General features: G+C 41.8%; 1 protein-coding gene across 1 annotated transcript; it reads left to right on the top strand.

Annotated features, from left to right (window-relative positions):
* The first annotated feature begins 1,756 nt into the window (after nt 1-1,756).
* On the top strand, nt 1,757-14,379 carry LOC143318845 (SERTA domain-containing protein 2-like). The gene is made up of 2 exons (XM_076727327.1): nt 1,757-2,017; nt 9,414-14,379. The coding sequence occupies exon 2, from the start codon at nt 9,418-9,420 to the stop codon at nt 10,390-10,392; it is 975 nt and encodes a 324-aa protein (XP_076583442.1). The 5' UTR covers nt 1,757-2,017; nt 9,414-9,417; the 3' UTR covers nt 10,393-14,379.
* The last annotated feature ends 273 nt before the right edge of the window (nt 14,380-14,652 follow it).

The following is a 14,652-nucleotide window of genomic DNA, read 5'->3' on the forward strand; positions in this document are numbered from 1 at the left end:
TGAACACATTCCTTGGATTATATTATTGTTTTTGTCTGAGCTCCGGACAACAATTTCCAAACAGAAACTATGATCAGCAGAAGCTGCAGCGACAGAGCTGTTTCCATTCAGTTTGAGCTCCTTCGTCTCGGAAACCCACCTGATTTACATTCTATTTTTGTAACATCTGAGAAGTTTGTGTGAAATCTTGACGACAGTTTTCCAGAGATAGTGAAGTTTCTTGGAGCTGAGTGTCCGCGGGTAACATCCAACCCAGCCACAGCTTTTTCTGCTCTGTCCCAACTGTCTGAATGAATCAAACCACCACAGCTCAATGGACTGACACTTCTCAGAACTTCTTCTGCTTCTTGGCTCTCAGCTGAAGTGAAAACACGGTTTCATAACTTGAGACAGATGGAAAACACTTTCTGTGGAGTGAGTGTTTTAAAGGCACTGCAGTTAACAGCTAGGAGACCATTAACCCTGAAGAATCATCAGGAGGTTTTCTGAGGAAAACTGAGCAATTTGTGGCAGATTCAATAGTAAGAATTACGTTATCTTCACAATGTCATTGTGTCACTTTAGCCTTTGCTTTTATTTGTAACTGCATGTGTGTGCCTCCTCCTGGCTCTCCCACTAAAGGAAAGATGTTCATACTGATGACTGTGGTTGTTGCTCCTTAATCTCCTGTGGGTGTTCAGATGGAATCAGGTCACTCTGAAGGCCAAAACACGTGAGTCACATCATTTTCATCCTCTTTTAAACCACTCACTGACACCACAGCTCCTGTGTGGAAGTGTTGAGTTTCTCCAGAAAGGTCCCACAGTGCACCATTATTCTGTCAGTGCTGTGAGCCACAGCAGGCACAGCATCAAGCTCATCACATTGAGATGAGGATGTTGGTTATTACCAGTTGGCCTTCAAACTAAAAGCTTCCTCTTCTCAAAAAATGGACTTTTTCCTAAAATTCCTTCTCTTGATAGTTATATATTGAATATATTAGCATTATAGTGATATATTGTGTTGCGTGTTTTGTATATTTCACAAAATTCCACAGCTATTTAAAATGATTTATATGGACTATGTGACAAGGTCAATGTCTGCATGTGTTTGCCCTTAAGTGAAACTCATCATTGGCTATAGTGACACAGAACAACAGTTCAGTCAGCGAGTACCTCAGCAGAAAAACACAAATTATTTGGCACACTCAAAATAATCTCAAACATAACCCCCCCCCCCCTTTTTTTAAATTTATTGCTATTAGAACAGACCTTTAGTGTAATGATACAATAGAAATAGATTTATAAAGTATTATTTTAAAGTAGCATTTTATGAATTCATAACAGTAATTTGATATATCTATATCAAAATTGTTGCTTATTAATTTTAAAAACAAACAAGGTCAAACAAAAGTACAAAAAAGTACTGAGCTTTCATGTCAACACATCCATCTTGATGACAACTGAGCAAACATCTACTGATGAAGACCTTCTGATTAAGTTGAAAGCCTTGGAAAAAAGTCATCTTTGAGTTTGCATTGTTTTATCAAAAAATGTTTTATGTTCAGTACTTAATATGTATAACTACAAACTATACTGTGCGTGCCTTGGTTAATACCTAAATGGCTCCTTGGCCTTGAGGTTTCCTACTCAGCTGTCACTGAAAACACCTTTTATTCTGAAATTTCTTGCCGGAAGTCGCGTTCGTGGCAGTTTGCGCTAATTTGACTCGCACTCCTGGGTGACACATCTCCTCCTCCTCTGCTCCGCTTCGCCATTGTGTGTGGGGCTGAGTGAGTGTTAAGGTCGAGGCAGCCGTGGGGACGATGGCGGAGTAGAAACAAACAACAAACAAACGGACTAACGACTCCTCTCTCATCCGTCTTCCTCCTCGTCTTCTTCTGCTTCTTCTTCTTCTTCTTCTTCTTCTTCTTCGTCTTCTTCTACTCCGTCCTCCTGACCGCCCGCCGCTCCGCTCCTGGCCTCACCGACGACACCCATGCAGCAGAGGAGACCCTGGACGGGACTAGCTACATGTGGTGAGTGACGGACCAGACACCTTTACCTTACAGAAACTTGCGCTGGTGTAGCCGCAGCGGGCAGCCGTCTGTCGGCGGAGAGCCCGAACAGTCCGGGCGGTTTGTGTCGGAACTTGCGGGCAGAAAGAAGAAAGCTACCCCTGATAGTTTACTTCCTCCGCGTAACGTTACACCTTTAACCACACAGGAGCCAGGTTATGATTAGAAAAAGTGACATTTTTGTAAGAAAGTGTGATAAGATCAACCGCAAATTCTCTCCGCTCCTGTGTGGAGGCTGTGGCCGGGGGCGGGTGCCTGTTGGCCGGGCAGGTGGCCGGGAGCAGCCGGTGGCCCGGAGGTCCCGGAGGGTCTGGAAACCAGCTGCTGCCCTGACAGCTTTATACTGGGCTCGCAGTGATTTACACTGACCGTCAAATGAGCAAAACCAGGGCAGAGAAATGGCAAAAAGTGGCTTTTAAGTCACAGCAATGCTGTCGTAGATGGTCGTAGTGAGGGTTTGGTGGCCAGCAGTGACTTTTCCTCACTTTGTGGGCTGTTTGGTGTCACTTTAAATTCCCTTTAATGTTTGCAGAGGGGGGCTCAGCATGTAGTACTCAACATTTACAGTACTTCATACTCATCTCATTGTACTTTCTGATATTTCTGTGTTCTATAGAGTCTAGGAAACATACCTGTCATGGCTCCTTGTAGAGTAAAGCAGAGGTGCGAGTAATTTTTGTTGTAAGCGTGGATTAAAGCCAGACTGAGGCTGTTAAATACACATGCACACTGACACGCAACACTAACTGTTAAATGTGTGTGGTGTGGCCACGCCTGTGTTATGATCAGTTACTTCACAAATGACTAATTCATATTTATGCATTCGTTTCTCCATTATTAACTAGTACCTCTGTCAAGCTAGACGCCAATGCGATATATCAATATTTAGCTAAAAAAATACCTATTACATAATACGAAGGCTCTGTTATTGATTAATCTACTATTGACCCTTTTAATTATCAACCTGTGTGATTCATAATTGGCCAGCAGTAATGACAGATGGCTTGAGTAAGTTACCAACCTTCAAAGTGATGTCTTGAATTGAGTTATCTTGTCTGACCTGCAGTTAAAAAAAAACAAATGCAGAGTTATTAAATTTATAATAAAGAAAGGTTAAAATATTTGAGGAGCCATAACCAACAAATATTTGATTTCTTTTCATTTCATATGTAAAATCCGTCGGTTTAGTTTCCAGGTATCAATTTCAGTCGAACACACCAGTTTGTAAAGCTGTAATGTTTATTACAAAGTCTCTAAATGTGGCCACAAGAAGAGAAGAAATGTGTCAGAAGTGTAAAATGTGCACGGAGACACTTGTGTTTTAAAAAAACACAGATTAGCAGTGGTGACATGAAGGCAGCGTGTAGAATCAAGGGCTCTCGAGATGTGTTTACACTGGTTGTGGTGACAGAGGTTGGCAGCTGGGGGTCAAAGGTCGGCGCGCTGTATGTTTCCTGCTGTGGAGTCGAGGTTTAAAGGGAAGAATGTGGTCGAGCAGCATTTTAAAATGTGGAGCAGACGGAGTCGCTGAGCATTAGAGCAGACTGACAGACGTTCACTCTGCTCTCAGTACAATCAGCACTTTGTGTGTATTATGTAAGGCTTCGACATTGGACTCACACACTCTGCATGATGCCAGTTGCTCTCAGCTCTGATAGAAGAGCGGCCTGTGGCCGGGAGTCAAGAGTAAGATGTTGAGGACACGGTGGGAGATGAAGTGCAGCTGTGTTACTGCTGCGTGCTGCAGTGGAAAGACGATGCGTTAACCAATTCATCGATTTCTTGATTCTTCATTTCAGACGTTGTTTGGCAGCTAATTGCTGCACGGGACAGGAGGTCTCATAATTTTTTGCCCATCAACAAATGAATTAACTGACATGTTGTTGCAGATCGTCTTTCTATATGTATTTTCCCAGAGCCCCACCCACCCACCCACTGCTTTCTGTAAGCCTCAAACAGAAAAACGTGACAAACATTTCCCCACAGATGCTATTCTCTCTTTTCTGTAACATCACACTGAAAGGTTTAGTGGCAAAAACAGACTGACTGACTCATCAGTGAGTCGTGCAGGCGGCTCTGCCAAGAAACTGAAACATAAAGACGCTTGTGTCTCAGTTTCTGTTTGACATGAGAGCAAAGACATGCAAATGTTTTGTTTGCATTTCATCTTTAAGCTAAAGTGACTGCTGCTGGACGCACTGTACATGACTCACACGCACGCACACACACACACACAGTGGGGAATATCCTGCAGTGTGCTGAGGAGGCGGCAGCTGGTGCAGCAAACACACAGGGTTTCTTCTCTGAGTAAAGTCCACCTTCACTTCCTGGAGTCTCAGTTTCCCTTTAAACTCAGATCACAGTTACCAGCAGCAGCACCGGCGTCTCACGCTTTTATAGAGATACAGAGTTGGAACTAATAACACACAGAAATATATTTTTGGGTAAAATTTCATCTCATGCGAAGAAAAAATAAGCTTAGCTTTTCTTCTAGTCTTTAGTTGATATGAGGAGAACCAGAAAAAGTATCGTGTGCTAAAGGAAACCTATAGATTATAGATTAAACAAAGAAATATCTCTTTTTTCTGTGAGCGCTGTAAATAGGAGCTTCACTTTAAACAGGTCAGCCAGCAGCAGCATGTTCCTGCATGTCAGGCTGAGCAACCGACTGTAAGCTCGGCAAACACTGTTTGAAACTGGCCGAAGACTGAATCCTGCTTTCTTTCCAGGAACGTCAAATCTTAGAGGAAAAAAACAGCAAAAATAAAAGCACAAAAACTTTCAACTTGTGCTCCTAAATTTGAAAAAAGTCGTTTATTCTGTGCTTTGTTCAAGGTAAAGATGTGAATCCTCCATATTGGTGGAATATTCATTTCAGTTCAGCTCATGAATTCATGACAGTTTGCGACACTGGGTGTGACAGACGCAGTGAGTTTGATATTCACGGCCACATCTGGGCGTAAATCTCATGAATCAGCACTCGTGGGTCGGACAGTCTGGTTCTTCTGCTCGGTCTCGTCCCTCCTGCTCTCTGAGTCAGTTTGTTTTCACTGAGCCAAATTCACTTTTCAGTTGTTCTCATTGATGCACTTTCTGTTCCTGTTGTCAGACAACGAAAAAGCAGAAAATAGTCATAAATCGTACGTGTGAGTCAGTGTTTCCTGCAGTGAGGCCTCAGTAGTTTGTATGATTGTGAAGCTGCTTGAGCCAGTTGACATGAATGTAGTGAAAGTACAACAGTCCTCAACAACACCAAAACCTCAGGCCTGTTAGGCTGCAACCAACCATTTTTTTAATTTTGCATTATTTTCTTGATGAATCGTTTCTGTTATCATTTCCCACAGCTGCATGAACACTCTTCTTCACGTTTGACCAACAGTCTGCTCCATTTTTTCTTAAAAAACAACCAAAACGATTCTTCGATTATCAAAGTAGTTGCAGATCCTTACGTCTACTTTTGTTTAGTCTTCATAAAGCTCTGTGAAAAACTGGTTTTAACGTGGATAAACTTTGGTCAGCTCATGAATTCGTTTCTCCTCCAGCGTGGGAAGCGTTAGCTGTTGCAGGCTTCCTGCCACATGTTCCACCTGCACAGAGAGCAGACACTGATCTGGAGCCTGTTCTCATGATGCTCTATCATTTATTGAGGACAGTCGGGTTCAGAGCTTTGGTCTGGATTTCATCTTTCCGTGTTCACGTTTACCAAAGAGCCTGATCAGAACTGTGATACCAGCGTGAATGAAAACAGGCTCAGCAGCAGCCACAGCGTCCACAGGATGCAGCTCCTGCAAAGACCGGTCGTAAAAAGACAGAAAGATGGCGCCTGGCGGTGTGCTGCTGGCTGTCGTCAGGATGACTAAACACTGAAGCCTGCTGAGCAAGAAAATTCCTGTGAAGGAGGCAGCCGCTGCTCAGTGAAGCAGCTCCACACGGTGCGATCGTAACACGCCGGCCTCGTGTTAACACACAGACACTGTTCTGCCACTGAAAGGCCACAGGTTTGATCCCAAGTGTCCACATGTGAAATCACGCGCGCTGATTCTCGTCTTTGATCTGAACTGAGGAAAGTTTGTTTTTGTGGCACTGAGGCTCAAAGGCCTGTGAACATGTCACACACTCACGTGGCTTGAGTGAGTCTTCAGTCTGTGTTCAGGACTTAGACTGGACCAGTGATTAATACCTGTCGGTGTGAGTGACTCTGCCCACGGGTTAGTTGCTGGGCGACTTGCAGGTGTGTCACTGTTTTTATTTGTCAGTTTCATCTGGACTGATTGAGAAAGAAAATGCAGAATTTCACCAACAACTCCAAACATGATCAGTGTGAATGTCAGTCAATCATCAGAAAATCATCGTTCAAGTTATTTTTTCAAGCAGAACTACCAAATATTTGATTGATTGTTGAAGATTTGAGGCTTTTCTTTTTTGAGAAAAGGTTGGGAGATAAAATAAGACATTTAAAGACTGCTCAGGTCGGAGAACTGTGGTGGTCTTTTGTCACTTTTTGTGATTTTTTTTATAACTAAACATTTTAATTGTTAGTTGCAGCTCAAGTCTTGAAACAGGACACCGTTCTTGATTTGGTCGTTTTTTTTTTTGTTTTTTTTTCAGAGCGTGTTAGTCCTCTGCTCAGTACAGACACAGGTATTGATATGGTGTCTGTAGTGTCGGATCTTATTGCCATTATTAGTGACACACACATACACAACCGAACCAAGATAAAAGAGAAGAATAGCTGACCGACGCAGAGCAGAGCTGTGACGATTAGTTGATTAAATGGATACGTTGATAGACGGTCACCAGGTCACCTGGTCACCTGGTCACCTGGTCACCAGGTCACCTGGTCACCAGGTCACCTGGTCATGTGTGTATAATATTTGAACCTCAGTCAGTCGCTGCCACAAGGATTCAGGATCAGCTACGTTTTTACTATCAGTCAGAATTTAAGTGTCATTAGATCAAAGTTATCTGTCTGTCTGTCTGTCTGTCTCTCTCTGTCTCTGTGTCTGTCTGTTCTCTCTCTCTCTCTCTCTCTCTCTCTCTCTCTGTCTCTCCCTGTGTCTGTTGTGTGTCTCTCACCCAGTCACCTCTTCACCTCTTCCTCTCTGGTTGTCGCAGCAGATGGCCCCTCTGAGGGGCCCCTGGAGGGTTTGAAGAGGTGAGGAGGAGGGAGAGCTGATGGAGCTGATGAATAATCATATGTAAGACGGTGTGTGCATGTGTGTGCGTGTGTGTGTGCTGCTTTATTCAGTCTCTGTCAGCTCTGTCAGCCTCCTGTGGGCTGAGTAATCGAGAGGTCACAGGTTCAGATCCCCACCACTAGCATCACCACAGACCTCCAACCCAACAGCTGCCCTCGTCAGCACTCCTACACACACACACACACACACACACACACACACACACACACACCATCACACCATCACAAGTACATGGCTAAACCAGTGGTGGAAAAGAACAGTTACTCAAGCACTGAAGTACAATTTTGAGTATTTCAGTTCATCTTTATTCTTTTACTCGACTGCATTAGTTGCAGCTTTAGTGAGTTTTAATAGTTTAATTACTAGTTACTTTGCAGATTGAGATTTTGCTAGTACTTTAATATTTTAAGTATACTTTACTTTCGTGTTTTTACTTGTAGGATGTTTACTTGTAACAGAGTAATTTTACACTGTGGTACTGAGTACTTCCTCCACCACTGTAGCCCAGCTTTTTTCTGTTTACATATAATTGAATAGGAATTTCTTCAAGTTTTGCAAAAGAACAGAAGTATTGGAATACAAAAGGTGTCAAAAGTGAACATATTCATCATTGAGAACGTGGTTTTGGATCAATTTTATTGATGCATTCAGCAGGAGCTTGATGTAGTTGTCCAAGTTGGTGTTGATTTCATGTCGGTACATGAAATCAGATCAGATATCTTTAGCTAGTTTAATTGTAACATTATATTTCATAAACCAATCATTTTACTTGTCTGTAAAATCTTAATCCAAAAAGTAAGTAAAGCTGTCAGATAAATGGTGTGAAGTACAAAGTACAATATTATCCTCAAAAATGCTGCAGAGTAGAAGAATAAAGTAGCATAAAATGTAACAAGTACAAGTGCATCAAAAAAGTACAAAAGTACATCAAAGTTGTACTGAAGTGAGGAGGTTTCGTGTGTGTGTGTGTGTGTGTGTGTGTGTGTGTGTGTGTGTGTGTGTGTGTGTGTGTGTTAAGAGTCAGCTGACTTGCTACCATGTGAGCTGTAGTCAGCTGATTGGGTGAGAGTCCGACACCTTCTGACTCCCCGAACAACAAAACACAGGAAACAGACGACTTCCGTCCTGATGACCAAACACTGAACAAAACGTGCGCGCGCACACATCCTCATCCCAGTTTGAGAGGAAGTCGCTCAGCTTCCAGCCAACCTGCAGCTCCTCCATCACGTCAGCTTTACGTGTCATCAGTCACGTCACGCTCGGCTCTTTTCAGCATCGCTCTTCATGTTCTTCAGCTGAACTCAGTTTGCTGATCAGAAGATGTGAACGTTAGAATGTTGCTCAGAGTCACCTGTACGGCAGCTGTTCTCCTGTCAGATTTCCCCTGCCAATCAGGGACTTTCAGCAGTCATGTGACTCTCTTGTCACATGACTGCCTGTGATGTCGAGGCGACTTCCAACATTCTATTTCTTTTTCTGCGTTTATACAAAGTTTTGCTCTTAATGACACGTCAGATCTTCCGTCAGTTCCTTCCTCATTAAAGGGTTTTTTGGGGTTTTTCCTGATCTGAATCTGAGCTTTAAGAACCAAAGTTGTTTTCTGTTCTCCTCTTGAGGAGAAGCTATGATTTGTGAAATTGGTCTATGTGCAGTTAATAAAACTGATTTGACTTCTTTGGATCTTTGTTGTTCTGTACAACATCTCCTTCCTTACATTCTGTCTCTAAAAGGGCACCTTTGCTGATCTTGCTAGTAGCATTGTCAGTATATTTTATAGTATGAGATTTAAACTGATTTTCAGGTGGTTTCATGTCCCAACATATTGTTGTTTTTCCTCACTCAGAGTTCACTGTTAACAAGCTCAGAATGTCTTGAAGATGTTTGATTTGTATCTTACTGAATTACTCACAGCTCAGTGTCCACCTGCTAAGCTTTTCTAGAGCTTTCAGTCCCACCTTACTGTCTTCCTCAGCAGATTTAATTTTAACCTTTTATATTTATAAATTTTCTAATTATCGCCTCACTTACTTTTTTACTTTTTTTAAGCTCCTCAGTGTCGATGCTTTTCATCTGTTCTTGGACTTTGGCTGACCAATAACAACTTTGATGTTCAGGTTTCACATCGCCGTCTCTGAACTTTTTCTGTCTGTGTTCCACAGATTTATGTTGGGTAACGGGGTGAAGCGGAAACTGGATGAGGGTGAGGATGGTTTGGAGGAAGATGGTCCTCCTCCAGCAGTCGGATGCGCCTCGCAGGCGTCCTTCACCCTGCAGCGCCAGACAGTCCTCAATATGTCCCTCATGAAGCTGTACGGTCCACGGATGGGCGCTGACCTCGGCCTGCAGCGTCGAGTCCTCATCAACAACATCATCCGCCGCATCCACAATGACTTCAGACAGGAAGGAGGCATCGGCGCTTTCTTCTTCTCTGCTGCACCGCCCGTCGCTGCTGCTGCTGCCGCCCATGAGGATGAAAGCTACAGACAACCTCCGCCTCCTCCCTCTTCCTTCAGCATCCTCTCATCGTCACTGTCAGGACTGACGGCACTGGACTCCTGCCTGACTCCCGCCTCGCTGCTGGAGGAGGACCTGCCCATGTTCTTCACCCTGCCACCCTCCTCCTCCTCACAACACCACCACCTGCACCACTCCGTGAGGCCGCAGCTGCCATCGCCCAAAGACAGCTTCTCTTCAGCCCTGGAGGAGATCGAGGAGCTCTGTCCTTCCACTTCATCTTCCTCCTCCACTTCCAGCCCACCGTCACCTCCTCCCTCTCGGGTTTTATTTGATGTTGTCATGAAGGAGGAGGGACGGGGCTTTCAGGAGGTGGAGAGCAGGTTGGAGAAACCCTCTCCGCCTCCTCTTCCTCTCTCACCATCCTCCGTGGGCTCTTTCCTTACTGACTTTGCCCTGGACGATGTCCTCTTCACAGACATTGACACCTCTATGTATGACCTTGGGCCCTGCCCACCCCCATCGGGAGCAGCACCATCCAAGATAGCCCCAGTGGTGATGGCTGACGACCTCGTCCGGTCTATGTCTGGGTACAGTTCTGCTGGGGCCGGCAGTCAGAACCAGCCTTTTAAAATGGACCTGGCTGAGCTGGACCACATCATGGAGGTGTTGGTGGGCAGCTGAGAGGACGAGTAGAGTCGCCTCAGAGACACAAGGAGACTTTTAGAACTTTTTGTTCATTTTGTACAGTTTTAAAGTTACAAACGTACTTCACAGTGGCCTTATTCTGGAGGATTCATGCTGCTGTGTGTAGGGTTTTACCATCACTAAATTGTGAGGACACTGATTCTGAGACAGTTTAATTACATAAGCTGTATTTCATCTGAAATCTGCTCCTTTTATTCAATAAAACTGGTAGATGGTACCTTAGTGCTAGAGGAGACAGAGCTAAAGGTTTAGAGGTGACACACCTCCAGCAGTGTTTATTAAAGTGCACTGTGTCTCTTAAGAAAACCAGTAAATGGAATAAGTGAAATAATGCTGTTCATCCTGATGGCATCATTTTATCCAGCACTGACAACATTTTAGCCAACACGCTAACACTAGTCAGTAACAAAAGCATTTTCATTTTCCATTTCTTCTTTCTTCTGTCAAGGTCAACGGTGCAAGAGTTGAACTTGACACAGAGAAGTGAGTGTGGATTGATTCCATTGAACTGATTCACTGCAAAATTCTGCCATTTTAAGTGCTGGAGTGACACCTTTAAAGTGGGAGGTCACATTTGATGAAAGATTTACTGATCGTTAAAAAATATACCGGCATCCTTATTACATCCTTATATGAGAATAATCTCCTCACAGAGATCTTTGTCTTTGTCTTCCAGTCGACTCAGGTGAACTCCAGGTTCAATAACACCAATGTGAAGTACTGTCCTGTTTTCTACCGCTGTCCAACAATTGTAAGAAACAAAGTCTCCACAGACTTTTCTACTGTCTGTGCATGTTTTCACAAATGAGGAACGATATCTCAGCAGCATTTATGACAAACAAAACAAACCAGTGCCTTTTTAAACCTCCATCACACGCTCACGTCTTGCCGTTGCTCGTCACGTAGCAATATGAACACTGAAGGAAGTTTTATTCCAGAATGCGGTTTAATAATGTAAAATTCATCGCGTAACATCTTTAAAATCTAGCCTGCAGAATGGATTTATTTTGTCAAAGAGTGTGAAAGTCTTTTTAAAAAGTAACTGTTAATCTGTTTCTTGTGGATTTGTAATGAAAAAGTCTGCGGTGCTTCTGTATTCTTCTTATTGTCATCAAAGCTCATTGTTTCATTAATTTCATGCGATTTGATGAGAAGAAAATATATAAAATCAGCAGACTTTAATTTTCTTGTTTTGAACTTAATTTAGTAGTTTTTGTCTGTTGAGAAATCAGGGTCACAAAAATCACAACAGATGTCTTTAGCTAGTTTGTTGCTAACTATCAGACACACTTCCTGTAGTACAGTTTGTTAAAGCTGCTGTAGCTTCAGTAGCGGACCAAGAGGACCAAAATCTCATTGGTTGAGTCAAACAATGATAACGATTGAACTAAGTTAGCGAGGGCAATTTAGATAACTGATAACCAAATAGGAAAGAAGGTTAGCATAGATTACTAGCTACAAAGAACTTGTAGAAAACAAGTAACCACAGTTTTTACTGCTGGTGCAATAAGCGGAAAATAATGATTTTTTTCTTGCACTTAACTGACATGTTGTTAGCTAGTAGCCAAGCTAACAAAGTTTCCAACTCATTTTAGAGGAATAATGAAGCAGATATCAACTTTGTGATAGAATCTCAGGTTCAGATAACAAAGACACACTTTTACTAGCTTGTGAGCGTTAGCAAAGCTAACTAGCAAAGACAGACCTGTTTGTCACATGATTCACCAACTAGGCATTAGCTACCATCTGTGCCAGCTTGTACTTTGGGAGAAATAACAGAACACGTTCCTAAAATATCATGAATTGGAATATTCATGTTATTAAAAATGACCTGAAGCTGTGTAGCTCCATTTAAACACAGACTGTTTTTATTAGCCGCTAGCTTTAGCTAACAGAGAGCTAAAGGTCTGTTTTGTTTCCTTTTTTTTGCTAGCATGTCTTTCCAACCCAACCTACATTATTTAATATGGAAAAAATTCTCTTTTTTTCTCTTGTTATTATTGCAAAAGGAATAGTTAAACAATTTGGAAAAACACTTACTTACTTTCATGTCTATGTGATAAGTACAGAGCTGGGGTTCGTGCGTGGCTAGCCTAGCTTAGCATAAAGACTAGAAGCAGGGGGAAATAGCTAGCCTGGCTATGTTAAAACTTCTTCAGCTCACTGATGAATGTGTTACATCTTGTTGGTTTAATCTGCACATAAACCGGAGTGTAAAAACAACAGTTCTAAAATAAATGTTTAATTGTTTAACTTAAACCTGGAGTAAAATCCTCATACCTGGAGATGAATAAAACAACTTAAACTGTACATGTTTGCATGATCAGCTCAGTTAAGGAAGCAGAAGTTAAACTGCAGTAATGGAGGTACGAATGTGTTCTTTTTACCCAACAGTGGTGATGATACCAACTTTGAAATGCAGGCTTTCCCTTTTATGAGAAACAGCATAGAGCACATGGCTCTATGAATTATTTATTATCTCTCAGATCTAGTGTATATTTATTGTAACTCTGGACACTAATATTTTGTTTTGTACAGAATGTAAAATGTGTTCTTTTTAAGGATAAATCCACCAAAACTGACTTCTAAGTTGACTTTAAATGAAAAACCCACCAAGCGTTTGGTTAAAAATGTCAAACTCAGAGGTCATTCATGGTGGAAATCTAATTTACCGTCATTTGATGAATGATTGGAGTTTTTTTTTTAATACCATGTAATATATTTTAGGATTTCAGCAATGCAAACGCCATCAATTCAACCTATGCCACAGTTCTAAGGTGTGTGTGTGTGTGTGTGTGTGTGTGTGTGTGAACTCTATAAATGGATAAACAGTGAGCCATTTTTTTTTTTTTTTAACTTCAAATCTGAATCTGAACTCCAAAATCTGTTATTTTGTTGTTTGTTTTTTGCCATCAGGATTTAAAGCTCGTTAAGGGTTTTAGAGTCATTGTACTAGATCAGATTGATCAGACTGGATCAGTCACATCCTGATGCAAATATTAGAATTGAATGCAGATCTGCATACTTTAAATTTCCATCGGTGTCTCCACCTGCTGGCCACAAGATGCAACAGCAGGTTGAGACACCAGTAAAAGCTGAGTCCCTCTGTCCTGGTTACACACGAATGGTATACAGTGTAATGTGTCTTTATATATTCTATTTTTCAGGAATATTTCTATCTGTATCTTTATAGTACACATTTTTGGCAGTTGGCACAAGTCTTCATACTTGACTGTTTTATACTCACAGAAAATCACACAATCAAACTGACACGACCGGTTCTTCAGCAAGTGACAGAAAAATGTAATTAAGATTTAATACTTTTTGTTTCTTTGTTTTCTAAGATCTTTCTGGTGCTGACTCACTTCCTTTTACAATTCATTTACAGCTGAGAGACACTTAAAAATCAGGGTTTCCTTGTTGTTTGGTCACTTTTCCAGTGTGTGCACAGACTCTGCTGTGAATCAGTGTGTAGCTCAGCAGAGGGACGCAGTGACATCTTTGCAGATATAGTGATAAAATACAAACATTACATACTGTTGTTCATGTAACATAAGTTGGAACACATAACTCAGGTTGGTCTAACTAAACCCAGATCCCTGTTTTTATTCCAGTGATTTTTAGAAACAGGCTCTCTGCTGTTCATTCAGTCGTCTTTGCTGTTTTGTTTGTGTTTTCTTCCTTTTCCATCCAGAGAACGAAAGATCGAATGACTGAAAACTGTTTGGACACAAACTCATCAAACCAAATGTTTTTTTGTTTTTGTTTTTGTTTTGTTTTTTTGTGGTGTGTAGCACCTCTGTGGCTCCTAGAGATTCTTTAACAGAAGGATGAATTTATGTTTTAGTCTTTACATGAATTTCTGCTTCGTGCTTGACCTTGAATCTGTGCCTTGTGCTATGCAATATGACATTTTCTTCAGAGGATTTCTATTTTTTTGTTTTGTTTTGTTTTTGGGGTGGGGGGGGGGTCCACTTTGGTAATATTATTTTCTACAATAAATGAAAATTAGTTCATCTTTGTCCTTTTGGTCATATATTTCTCGTCTTTGTCTTCATTCCTTACACAAGCGGTGATAACACTTTGCAGGCCAGATCTCGAGTTAATTATCTCTTGATGTTGATTTTCAGACGAACCGTTTCTCTGCTGCTGTTAGTTGTCAGCTCCCCATGACAACGCAACGGTAAAAGAACAATTCACCCCAAAATAAGTGTTAAAAAAGATCACTCAGTCTGT

The sequence above is a fragment of the Chaetodon auriga genome, chromosome 4 (genome assembly GCF_051107435.1).
Source record: "Chaetodon auriga isolate fChaAug3 chromosome 4, fChaAug3.hap1, whole genome shotgun sequence".
Classification (NCBI taxonomy): Eukaryota; Metazoa; Chordata; class Actinopteri; order Chaetodontiformes; family Chaetodontidae; genus Chaetodon; species Chaetodon auriga.

Excerpts from the sequence above, each read along its gene's own strand:
- LOC143318845 (XM_076727327.1), top strand. The coding sequence starts at position 9,418 with ATGTTGGGTAACGGGGTGAAGCGGAAACTGGATGAGGGTGAGGATGGT.